Source organism: Cibotium barometz, chromosome 11, assembly GCF_041138505.1.
Source record: "Cibotium barometz isolate CiBa-2024 chromosome 11, ASM4113850v1, whole genome shotgun sequence".
Taxonomy (NCBI): Eukaryota; Viridiplantae; Streptophyta; class Polypodiopsida; order Cyatheales; family Cibotiaceae; genus Cibotium; species Cibotium barometz.
Genome location: NC_141056.1, coordinates 51,964,926 through 51,976,655, shown reverse-complemented (window position 1 = coordinate 51,976,655; position 11,730 = coordinate 51,964,926). Strand labels below are relative to the sequence as shown.

At 48.9% G+C, this 11,730-nt stretch overlaps 1 protein-coding gene across 4 annotated transcripts in view; it reads right to left on the bottom strand.

The window, feature by feature from the left end:
- Nucleotides 1-293: 293 nt before the first annotated feature.
- Nucleotides 294-11,730, bottom strand: part of LOC147634312 (hydroxyproline O-galactosyltransferase GALT6-like) — a 43,202-nt gene continuing 31,765 nt past the window's right edge. For 3 of the 4 annotated variants that reach the window (XM_086805449.1, XM_086805450.1, XM_086805452.1), the window contains 4 exons: nucleotides 1,921-2,049; nucleotides 1,645-1,820; nucleotides 1,229-1,336; nucleotides 294-1,106 (listed from right to left, as the gene is read on the bottom strand). In XM_086805449.1, the coding sequence (XP_086661575.1) occupies nucleotides 1,668-1,820; nucleotides 1,921-2,049 (282 nt within the window). In that variant the 3' untranslated portion in view covers nucleotides 294-1,106; nucleotides 1,229-1,336; nucleotides 1,645-1,667. The remainder of the gene's footprint in view (nucleotides 1,107-1,228; nucleotides 1,337-1,644; nucleotides 1,821-1,920; nucleotides 2,050-11,730) is intronic. The other variant, XM_086805451.1, reaches the window with a different exon arrangement.

The following is an 11,730-nucleotide window of genomic DNA, read 5'->3' as shown; positions in this document are numbered from 1 at the left end:
TCGAAATTGTTGAATCATGTGGCATCTTCAAGAATGTTAATTCCTGCAAATGTGATTGCAATTTGCATGCACAGCATGGCTACTCTCCACCCTTGACCTGTCGGTGTTCCAACCAATTATCAACCCACAAGATATATAGCTGTTGAACAAGACAGCAGACTCGCAAAAATTCACATCGTTTCTCAAAGTCTCATCAATAGATTGGAAAAGTGGCTTGTACTGGTGAAAGCTCAAACAATATTGATATCAAAAGCCAAACATTTCAGAACCAATAAACATTCACGTGGGCTTAATTTCCATAACTGTCTTCATTTTATCCCTTTACTTTTTATCTTTGTATCATTGTTCCTTGTCTTGTAGCAATTCAACCTTGATTTTCCAAGGTGCTAGTGACTTCTCTTCTCTTTGAGGGGCTGGAATGCAGCTGTATAAAGATAGTGTAAACCTTCGAGGCAATGTGTAGCATCTAGGGGATGATACAAGGAATGCAGCTCTTTGAGGGGCTGGAATGCAGCTGTATAAAGATAGTGTACAACCTTCGAGGCAATGTGTAGGATCTAGGGGATGATACAAGGAATGGCCCAACAGGGACTATCTAAAACAGGAGAAACAACGTCTCAACATCATCAATGAGCTGATGAGATGGCCGAGCATAAGCAACTCCAGATACCACTATCAATGACGCTTACTTTGCTCAGTTCTTAGCTTTGGAACATTGGAGGTATGCATCCCACCACCTGCCAACAGTTCATATACACAGCCGCATGAAGGTACGAAAGAGGTCCCAAGTACATATGCAGCCACATGAACTGTGAGAGAGCATCTTATATTAGTATGAAGACAACATGGCATCCAAAAAAGGGAAGATTTTCGAAGGTAGAACAAATGGCTCAAATAAGTCTTCTCATATTGCAACACTCCACTTTCCCTTGTGATAACTTCTCCCACATACAAAACATCTGCCGTGGTGACTGGTAATGTGCTGTATAGTAGTCCTCGATGCATCCAAACTGACAAAACTTCCAACTGTGCTCATAGTGGACTTGGTGCCAAAGATTGTACTGGACAACCCACATGCCCATGCTGACATCTTCCATCTTGAATAGCTGCAGACCAAACATTAAAAACCACTTGGAGATCAAAACAACCTGAGGGCTGAAAGAGATCTCACCTCATAGAACATAAAAGGGAATCGTTCTACACGAACCATGCAAGTATGAAGGCATACCCTGAGTGTGTTGTTCATGTGTTGTGAAACAACAAAGGCTGCAATATCCCTTGTAATGATATATCCGGGTCCGTTTGCATACGGTGGATAATCCTCCTCCGGCCATTCCTGTCATGATTATCCAAACAAGTTTCAACTTGGTAGGAGATTCTATCTGGGGGAACCTACCCTATCACCTGACCTTTAATAAACCCCCTAATTAAAACACCTAAAGAAGGGGTATACAAAAGACAAAGAGGATATACCCCAAGTTTACACATCATAACCACAAATAAAACCAGTGTTGTATATAATGGTTGTCACTCAATTTATGAAATATACCCCTGGTGTGAATGTATGTGTATGCTTACAACGAACTTAGTGGCCACTGCAGAGATTATACTTGCAAGCTTAAAACCAAAACCTTGTCCACTTACCTCAAACGTCACTGCCCATTTGCCTAATCATAAAGGTTTGTGATCCAAATTGATGTTCCCCATGTAAAGTCCATGTTCGTGACCTGTTGCCTTAACCTCATGTGTACAACAGTTTCCACTCTTACAAAATTGTCATCATCACACTTCATGATGTATTTGGAAGAAGTGTTCCTGATCTGTATAGACAAGAGTTGACATAATTCGGTCAGATGCAATACTCCCAAATCCCAATCAGCATTGAGACAAAAAGTGTTCTAGAGTTTGCTATGTTCTTACTGCATACTCACATATGGCAACAGTTTTCAGCACTAGCAGCTCATATCGGTCCACAAATGGTACTATAATCATGTCCCCATAAAAAGCAACTTCTTTTTTCAGCTGCATATCAACATCCATGCTTGCATGCTGAAAAATGAGCAAGGAATCAGCCTCTCTCTTTTTTTCTTTTTCTTTGTAATGGTAAGAACGTAGTATTCTGCAAAGGTAATGTACACAGGCCTCATGGTCAACAGCTAGGCTAGAACACAAACAAACTCAGAAAAAGGGGGGAGGGGGGACAAAAATAGTAGACAGTAGACAGTCCAGACAACTGATACATTTTCCCGACCAGTGACGATGCCACCGGGGAAAAACCCTCTATCAACTATGCACGCAATGGAACTGTGTGGACGATCCGAATCCAAGAAGCGGCCTACTCTCGGCCTATCACATGCGCGGAAGCCGTGGCCGAAAGCTGTCACAACAACAAGCCCCGAATTCGTCCAATATGGCCTTGTATACCTGATTGGCCATCGAAGATGAATGCATTTCGGGTGAGCCAAATGTGCCACAAGCCAATCCACCTAAAGAAATGAAACAAATCCACAAGTACAGCCTCCACTATTGCACCTAGAAGATTGCCGAAAACCCAATCTTGACCGAAAAATGTGTGCGCAATGGACCACCAAGCTCGGGAAACAAAATCCCAAACACGTTTAGCAACTAGGCAATGCATAAATAAATGGTGGCTACTCTTTGGGCAAGTGGTGCAGAAAACACCAAGTCCTGCTGCAAGCTTCCTCCTGCAAAATTGATCCCCTGTAGGCAAACCTCCCACCAACACCCACCAAACAAAGACTTTCCCTTGAAAAGGGATCTTGGAACGCCAAACACCCATCAATGTATGCTTCCACCACGAGCGTCTTCGAGAGCTACCTGCCAGACTTTGTTGGCTTTTTTAGTAACCCACCTCTTATCCTCAACCAACAAATGGTAGACTTGGTTAGCAGACACTAGCATAAGATCGCCAAGTTTTTTAAGCATCCAATCAGCCCATGGTGTAGCAGCCTCGAGGGCCGGAATATTCCCAAACGAATCTAATTTCTCCTTAATCACACTCCACAGTGAACTATAAAACCTGGGAACCCGAAATGTTGATGAATCCGACGGAAAGAGAAAACCCGGCCCCGCCTCGGTATCAATGCATCAGCCACCGCACCAAGCGCAACCTAGCCATACAGTTCAGCTACTTGCGGGAATCATCCCTCCTTGGCCAAGTCACAATCCGTGTGGTAACAAAAGGCTCTCTCTGCAAGGAGTTTGCATGAAGCCTATTCTGTGGTGGATTCCAACGAGTATGCGATAAGACTTCTTGCCAAGAAATCAGCAAATGTGAAAGCAACTTGGAAGCAGGCACCCTGACCGTCTGTGCCCCATTCAAAATTTCCCACCATGATGTAGCAATTCTTGTCTTACCTTGATGAATACCCACTTTTGTAATAAGTTTGCGGGCCATCTATACCCAAGACTGCGTCTAAAGACGGAAGTCTTGAAACAAGGACCAATGGTGAGCCAAAAGATGAATGTGCACATCCAACAGAGCTCCTCCCCCTAATCTCTTAGGTGTGGTAATATGCATCCAAGAGACCCAAGTCTGTCCAGCCCTATCACCCTACTTTTTCCACAACATAAATCACACAGGCTGCATTAACTCACCCAATGACTTCTTACTCCATGGTATCAAAGGAAGGAAAAAAGAGACCATTGGTATCATAATAGACTGGGCCACTTTAAGGCGGACATGTAGAGGCCGCCCTGACATCCAGTACAAAAACTTATCATGAATACGGGTGACCATCCAATTCAGCAATTCCCTGGCCGATACATCAACACCCACAGGGTAGCCCAAATGCCGCGTAATACAACCTCTAGGGACTAGTCTTCCTTGCCATCCCAAGGTAGCCAAATCCGATTCCATGCAACTAAGCAAGGCGGACTTCTCAATGTTAATGCACAAACCCGAAGCGTGAGCAAACAGATCCCAAGTCTTCATAGCGCAAGCAACATTCCTTCTGTCAGCCCTCAAGAACGTGAGAGTCATCCGCAAGGGCTTGACCCACGAATTGTTGACCACTCGGCAAATGCAGACCCAAAATTTGGCCATCTTTAGCCATCTTATCTAGCAAGGAAAGTATGGGGTGTGTGACAATAGCAAAAAACAGTGGACTAAGAGGGAATCCTTGCCGCAAAGACCGAGTCAAGCCATCACCCTGAGTCACCCCACCATTTAGCAGAACATGGGCTTCCGCCCCGCTACTAATCGTGTAAATCAGATTGGACATCTGAGGCCCAAAACCCAAAGTTGTCATAAGGTGCGACAGGAAAGACCAACTAACATGATCAAAAGCTTTTTCCAAGTCGAGCTGCACCATTACCAGCTCCTGCTTCATGGCTTTTGCATAATCAATGCCTATTTGCACATTAAGAATATTATGCAGGATATCCCGGTCTTTGATAAAGCCATATTGGCAAGGGTGAACAAGAGACGGAAGAACCCTTTGTAAACGATTAGCCAGCACCTTTGTGAATATCTTATACATGGCTCCCATAAGACTGATCCGCCTCCATTGCCTCAAATGAACAGGAGAAGGCACCTTGGGCAAGAGACGGAGCAGCCCAATCTTCCAATCCGAAGGCATGAAACCTAAACTCCATACCTCCTGACAAATAGCTGTCAAAGGTACTTTCAAATCCTCAGCAAACTTTGTGAAAAGTTCATTCATGCGGCCATCCCAACCCGGACTTTTTCCCCAAGGCAAATGAAGCAACACAGCTTCCACCTCCCCCTCCATAATCGGTGCATCCAAATCAACTGCCAAATTGGGAGAGACCTGATTCCTAACTTGCTGAAAACAACGAGTCCCGGGCTGCCATAACCTCAGCCGAATCCACTTGCGGGGGTCCCAAAACGTCCCTGTAGTAGTCCATACAAATGTTGACCACCCCAGCCAGGTTAGTAATAATAACCCCTTGCCGATCTTGTAAATGCACAATATTCTCCCTTGCATATTTCTGATGCAAGTGCGCATAAAACTTATGGGTTTGGCAATTATCATCCAGCAAAGCACCAAGCCTTGCCAAGAGCTTGAATTTCACATAATGTCTGTCGTGACCCAACCAAGAGATCGCACCATCAAGCTCGTCACTTCTCTGGCTAGACAGAGCTAGGGATTGCAAGGCATTCAAGAGAGCTTGCACCTCCTACAAATAAGCACGCTGCGCTGAAGCATTGGCAATTCCATATTGACATGCAAGCTTTTGCAAATTACCACAAAACACCTGCCAAGCCCCCATTCCATCTACCTTGACCCTGTCTGCAAAGTGTTGCACCACCTGCAACATAAACACATGAAAAACTTCATGATCCAAAAAGGATTGATTAAAACGCAACAGTAGCTTTCCCAACATTCTCCTATAAGCATCCACAAGATGGTTCAACAATTCCAAAACCAGAGGTAATCTGAGAGCACATGTTGTCTCTCCACGGTCATAGCGATGATTTCGGGCAAGAAAAGATCATGATGTGACACATACATTCTATCCAGTCTGGCCCAAGATTGAACGTGCTATTGAGAATGAAAAGTATACTCCGAGTCATGAGGATGCAACCATGACCACATGTCCTGTTTCAAAACTACCGCTTCGAATTCATCCCAAACCAGCCTCTCGGGATCATCCATAACCGAGTGTGGCGAAGAGATACACAAGTGAGTAAGCTCTTCCCAAAGGGCACGACGAGCCCTTACATTATTGGGAGCATATATCCCCACCAACCACAATGGCTCATCCTCAAAGACAATTTCCACGACTACAAAGCGACCATGTATGTCCTGCATCACCAAAGATGGCTGAAACTTAGAGCGAATTGCAAACGTCACACCTGATTATGTAACTGCATGCCCACTACAAAACACATGAAAATCTTTGTACACATAAGATTGGCCCACCAATCTATGCAGTTTATGCTCCACAGCACAAAGCACATCCCAATTCTGTGAAAACACAGTGTGCCACAACACTCCCTTCACGTTCCATTGTACAATTTTCATGAAAGCGAGTCAAGCTTTGAGGGGTCCATTTGGAGTCCCCCTTTTGTCAAAACACTGCCACCCAACTGTTGTCTATCCATAAGTGCATAAACGGCATTCAACATCTCTGCACCCATTTCGCCTGCCATCCGAGACGAAGAGGGATCTTGCAACTAGCGAGAGCACGAGTCAAAGGGTAATTCCCATCCCAAGGAGAGATCATTCCCCCTTTCGCATCAAAAGCCAACGACAGAGAAGATTGATTCTCTTTATTGACCTGAGACTGATGCAGCAAGAAAGCTGCCCCAGACCTTTGTGTATGCCCACTTGAAGGTATCACTCTGCGGCCCTGCTGACCCTCTCTACCATAAGAACCTTGAGGCCTACGACTGTAAGTCCACAACTCAGGTTGTCGCCCTCGCAACAAAGCACCCCGGGGCCTCGCGTCAAATTGTGGACAATGTGCTTGCTAGTTTTGCCCCTTTCTCTTCACGTCCACCCATTGCCCCTCCGATGACAACACCTGAGGTTCCATAACACCATTTTGATCCGAAGAAACTGGGGCGTGTTCCTTACCCTTCATCACCACCTTCTGAGGGGCCTGAGAAACCTGTGTCTCCTGACCTTGCCCAGTCTCAAGGGAGACCTCTACAACTTTTGGGCACTCAGAAATAAAACGACCCATCTGCCCGCAGTGAAAACAATGACCTGCAAATGACCCCCATTTTAACTCATACATCACGGGCTCCATGCCCTCAGCACACTTTTAAATGTGCATGTCTCTGTTTCCCAGTGTCCCAAAAAATACATACTCGTTTACCATTACGAGACGTAACCTGAGGTTCCACCAACACCTCCAGCAAATTCGGGAGCAACCTCCAATACATCGGAGGAAAATCAATGACCTCCACCCAAATTGGACACGCTTGCTGAAGAATATCTCTGTAATCAGCCAATGGCCTCCAAGGGACCACATGAACCAACTGACCATCCAAAAATAACGGCACATGTTGCAACACCGCATCCCGGGCCTCACGTAACCTCATAAAATCCTCGTGGCCCATCAAAGATGTCCTCAACCACATCTGCATGCAACATGTCTGACAACCAAGCCCTAAACCGACCCATGAGAGGCAAGCGGCCAGTGAAGAAAAACACCATCGCCCTATCATGAAAATCAGCAAGCTGCTTAAGCAAGAGAGGAGTCGCCAAGGTAACCTCGGCCACACCTCCGGAGGGACAGATGCAACCCTCCCCTGATTTGCTACCACACAATCCTACAACTTATTTCCTGCATCGAGCATCAAAGCCAAGTCAACCTGTGGTTCTGCACTCGAGGGTTGTGACGAATCCTTCACTACTTGAGAGTCCTCAACAGGACTTGTCCTTTGCCTCTTGTAGTCCTCATCACCAACAGAATCATAAATTGATCTCTTGCTAACAACCATGCCGATTCTATCCGAAGCCTCAGAAAAGACCACATCTCGCACCTGCTGAACCTCTTGGGCAGCCTCCATTCTCTCTCTCTCTCTCTCTCTCTCTCTCTCTCTCTCTCTCTCTCTCTCTCTCTCGGGGAAACTCAAAAAAAAGCAGAACGAAAGTCTAAAACAGCAAGCTTGCTCAGGCACTTCCTTGGGGCAAATGCCCAGGAGAGGACGGTCTCTCAGTGGCTTTCTTCCAGAGGTACTGGGGTCTCTTGCATAGGGGTTTCAGATTGGCATTCCAGGAGATCATGGAGTCGGGAGACATGCCGGACAGCATGGCAGAGGGGTTGATTCACTTGACCCCCAAAGAGGGAGGAGACAGACTGGAGATTAGACAGTGGAGACCGATTACCTTGCTAGGCACGGCCTACAAGGTCCTAGCTAAGGCGATCAGCAGGCGGCTTCAGCCTCACCTTCCGGACATCATCCACTCCACGCAGACAGGCTTCATCCAGGATAGGAGCATCCTGGATAACATCTTCTCTTTCTGGGAGGCTACGGCTTTGGCTAGATTTCGGCAGGAGGATCTGGCAGTGCTCCTTCTCGACTTCGAGAAGGCATATGATCGGGTGGACTGGGCCTTCTTGGAAGGCACTATGGAGAGGATGGGCTTCCCCCCTCAGTGGATCCGCCGTGGGGTCTCTGCACTCTACACATCGGCTCATAGCCAAGTGCTGATACAGGGCGTGCGCGGAGAGAGGTTCCAGCTCTCGCGCTCGGTGCGGCAGGGGTGCCCCTTGGCGCCCTTTCTTTTTCTTTTTGTGGCGGAGGCCATGAGCACTTTCTTGATGGCACAGGATACAGGTTTGCGGGGCCTCCAGCTCCCCATCCGCACCTCGGAGGAGCTCCTAGACTCGGAGTTTGCGGATGACACTGCTGTCTATCTTCAGGGAGGGGAGGAGAAGATCCGCCGCTTCGCCTCAGCCATGGACAGGTTTTGCAGAGCTTCGGGCGCTTTGATCAACTGGCACAAGTCGTGTGGGTTGTGGGTCAGTTCTGTACCCCCCCCCCCCGACTTGGAGGCCAGTTGATGGGTTTCAGTGGCTGGCCCCCGGCACTACAGTGCGCTATTTGGGATGCTATGTGGGCATTGACATCTCTCCGGAGCAGCAGATAGCCCCCCTTCTTCTGAGCATTCGGAAGAAGCTTCTGTATTGGAGTACCGCTCGTTTATCTCTGGCTGGCCGAGTGGTTGTGGCCAACCAGGTTCTGCTTGCTACACTTTCTTTGGTCCGGTGGCGACGGGTGGCCCGCCAAGGCCAAGGTGGCATGGGCTGTGATCACTCAGCCGAGGGAGAGAGGCGGCCTGGGCATAGTTGATCCTATTTGTCAGAGCCGAGCTTTGCTTGGCAAGTTGGTGGTTCGTGGCCTCCTACCAGGCGCTGAGCCGTGGAAGGAGTTTCTTGTTTCCAGGATTCTCAGCCGCACTCCTTCTCTTAGCGGCCCCTGGACCCCAGCATCAGGTGGATCTTTACAGAGCAGCGATCCAAAGGAGTGGGCCTTGGTTTCGAGGAGCGTTTTGCAGCTAGCCTTCTGAGGGCCTGGGAGCATCTGAGGCCGTCACTCTTCCAGACTCCCCCGGGCACGGATGAGGAGCGCCTGAGGCAGCCATTGATCTGGAACCCCTTGATCCGACTTCCCAGTGGTCATATGGTTGGATCGCGATCTCATGTGTCGTGGGGCCTGTTGAGCTCCGGCCCAGCCCAGTCCTTAGACGACTGGATATGTTTTCAGCAGCTGCCTCTAGAGGTTCAGGAGAGGAGACTCAGCGGGATGAGGGGCAGAGAGTTGATGAGGCAGGACATTGAGGCGGCCATCCCCTGGGAGTGGCGGACTCCAGTACAGGACCCTCCACCTCCACAGTGGATGGGCGTCTTTACTCGGCATGAGATCCTTCTAGCGGTCTGCGGCTCAGCAGAGAGAGAGTCGCCCCACTCACCTTCGAGGTGGGAGAGGGAGGCCAGCTTCAGAGGACCCGACTAGATTTGGATGAGTTCCAGGGTTGTATCTTTCAGAGGGTGCGGGTGGTCGGCTTTCATCAGAGACAGTGGCATGTAGACCCCTCACCGGCCTCGATAGGGGAGGACTATTCTTGGAGATTTTGGGCTTGGGACAGCATGCCTCTTATTCGCCTTCAGTGGGATCCAGGCGAGTGGCTTTGGCGAGATCCCTATTCGGCCCCTACCAGCCTAGGCACCCCCTTTTTTCAGTACACAACGAGGCTGGGGCGGCGGATCCAGAGGCATAGGATAGAGGGCACCCCGGCGGCGGCCGAGCATTGGCGGCGACAGGGGCTCTCCCCTACCTTCCTTAGGGACTTCTGGCAGCGCCTTTGGGACAGCTTCCGGCCCCGGAAGGTGACGCTTTTTCTCTGGCTTACAGCGCATAGAGGACTGGCTGTGGGAGCTTGGCTAGCTTTTGGCAGACACCCAGCGTCTTGCCCTCGGTGCGGCCATGCACAGGAGTCGCAGCGGCATTGCTTATGGGATTGCCCACAGGCACAGCAGGTCTGGCAGCGCGCTCTCAGGATGGTTTTTGCAGGCTCGCCAGGTGAGATGATGGTGACGTGGGGTGCGGTGGCTTGGGCCACGGACAGCGGCCCGTCCCTTGGATACGAGGACGTCCCTGGCAGTGTGACCATCCAGGTCTCTGACAGGGCGATGGCGGTGGTTCCGACGCCAGACTTCTCTTCGGCAGTCTCCCAGGAGGGGGACGGGCATAGATGGGAGATGATCAACAGCATGACGGCTTGGCACATATGGAGAGCCCGATGCAGGGAGGCCATAGACCGCCAGGCGATTCCACCGGCGGAGGTCATACAGGCTCTCTGGTGGGTGGACATCATTCACACCTTGAGAGGACACTGGGGGAAACTTCATGGGGGAAACTTCAGGGCGACTCGGATCGCATGAGAGATCGCCGCAAGGCGTTCCTCCGCACTTGGCAGCCTGGCCCTTTCCTCACCACGAGGGGCGAGGATGTCACTTGGCACTACAGGCCTCCAGTTTGGCTCTTCTCACCTCCCGCATGTACTACTAGGTAGCCCCCCCCAGAGAGCGGCCAGCCACGGGGGTGGAGCTCCGGTGTTCACTGTATATATTATCCCTCCTTGTGAGGTGAGCTTTGTAGCCTTATGGCGTCTTCTCATTAACTAATAGAAGGATCATTTTTCCCCCCAAAAAAAAAAAAAAACAGAAAGATTGCTGTAGGCAAAACCCTAAAACAGCAGTAAAGCAGCCTAAAACAGCAGTCCAGAACCCTAAAACATCAGAACAAAACCTTAAATCAGCTAGAAGAAACCCTAAAACAGCAGTCAAAAACCCTAAAACAGCAGTGCAAAACACTAAGACAGCTGAAAACAGCAATTGAAAGCCCTAAAACGGCAATTTACAGCTAAACAGAACCCTAAAACAGCAGTGTACAGCGAAACGAAACCTTAAAACAGCAGAAAAACAGCAAAACGAAACCCTAAAACAGTGCAAAAAGAAACCCTAAAACAGTACAAAAACAGCAAAACGAAACCCTAGATGAGAGCATAAACGTGTTGCTGAGTTCTCTCTCTCTCTCTCTCTCTCTCTCTCTCTCTCTCTCTCATTTTATTCAGAGAGCCACATTCCCTATGCCAGATCTTTGAGGCAGAAGACCAGCGCATACTGGGGAGATTCATTCTAGACATACAACGTCATAGAGAGACATCATTACAGGCTCAGACAGCTCCAGAGGGGGGACGACAGACACAGATTACTACATTTTTTCAGAGATCCATCCCACTCCCAGCCCCTACACGGTAGCGAATTACTCTCCAGAGAGCAGAGCCACTCAGAGCCCGTAGGAGACAGAGGACACCTGGCTTTCGGACACCACGCCTATACCAGAGAGAGATGACAGAGATCAGAGCTCAGTTTCACAGAGAGGGTGCGGAGCGACTGGCTCGCTTCAGAGCAGACCCAGGCATGTTCTTCAGGGAGCTGTGGACACCCCCTTCATTGATGTATACCATTTTATACCCCCAGTATGGTACAGGATGGAGCTAGCTAGGTTGCATATCATGATTGTATACTCCATGCATATAGCTTTGCATTCTCCTAGTAGTAGAGCTCCATCCCCTCCCCCACTCACTGTACTTATTGCACACCCAGATTCAGCTTTTTAGTTCAGTACTTTTTCATTTTGTTGGGATGACAGAGGATACCCCATACAGGTACACCGATTTGTCTCATAGGCCGAGTTCGGTCTTTTGGAAGACGTTAATAAAA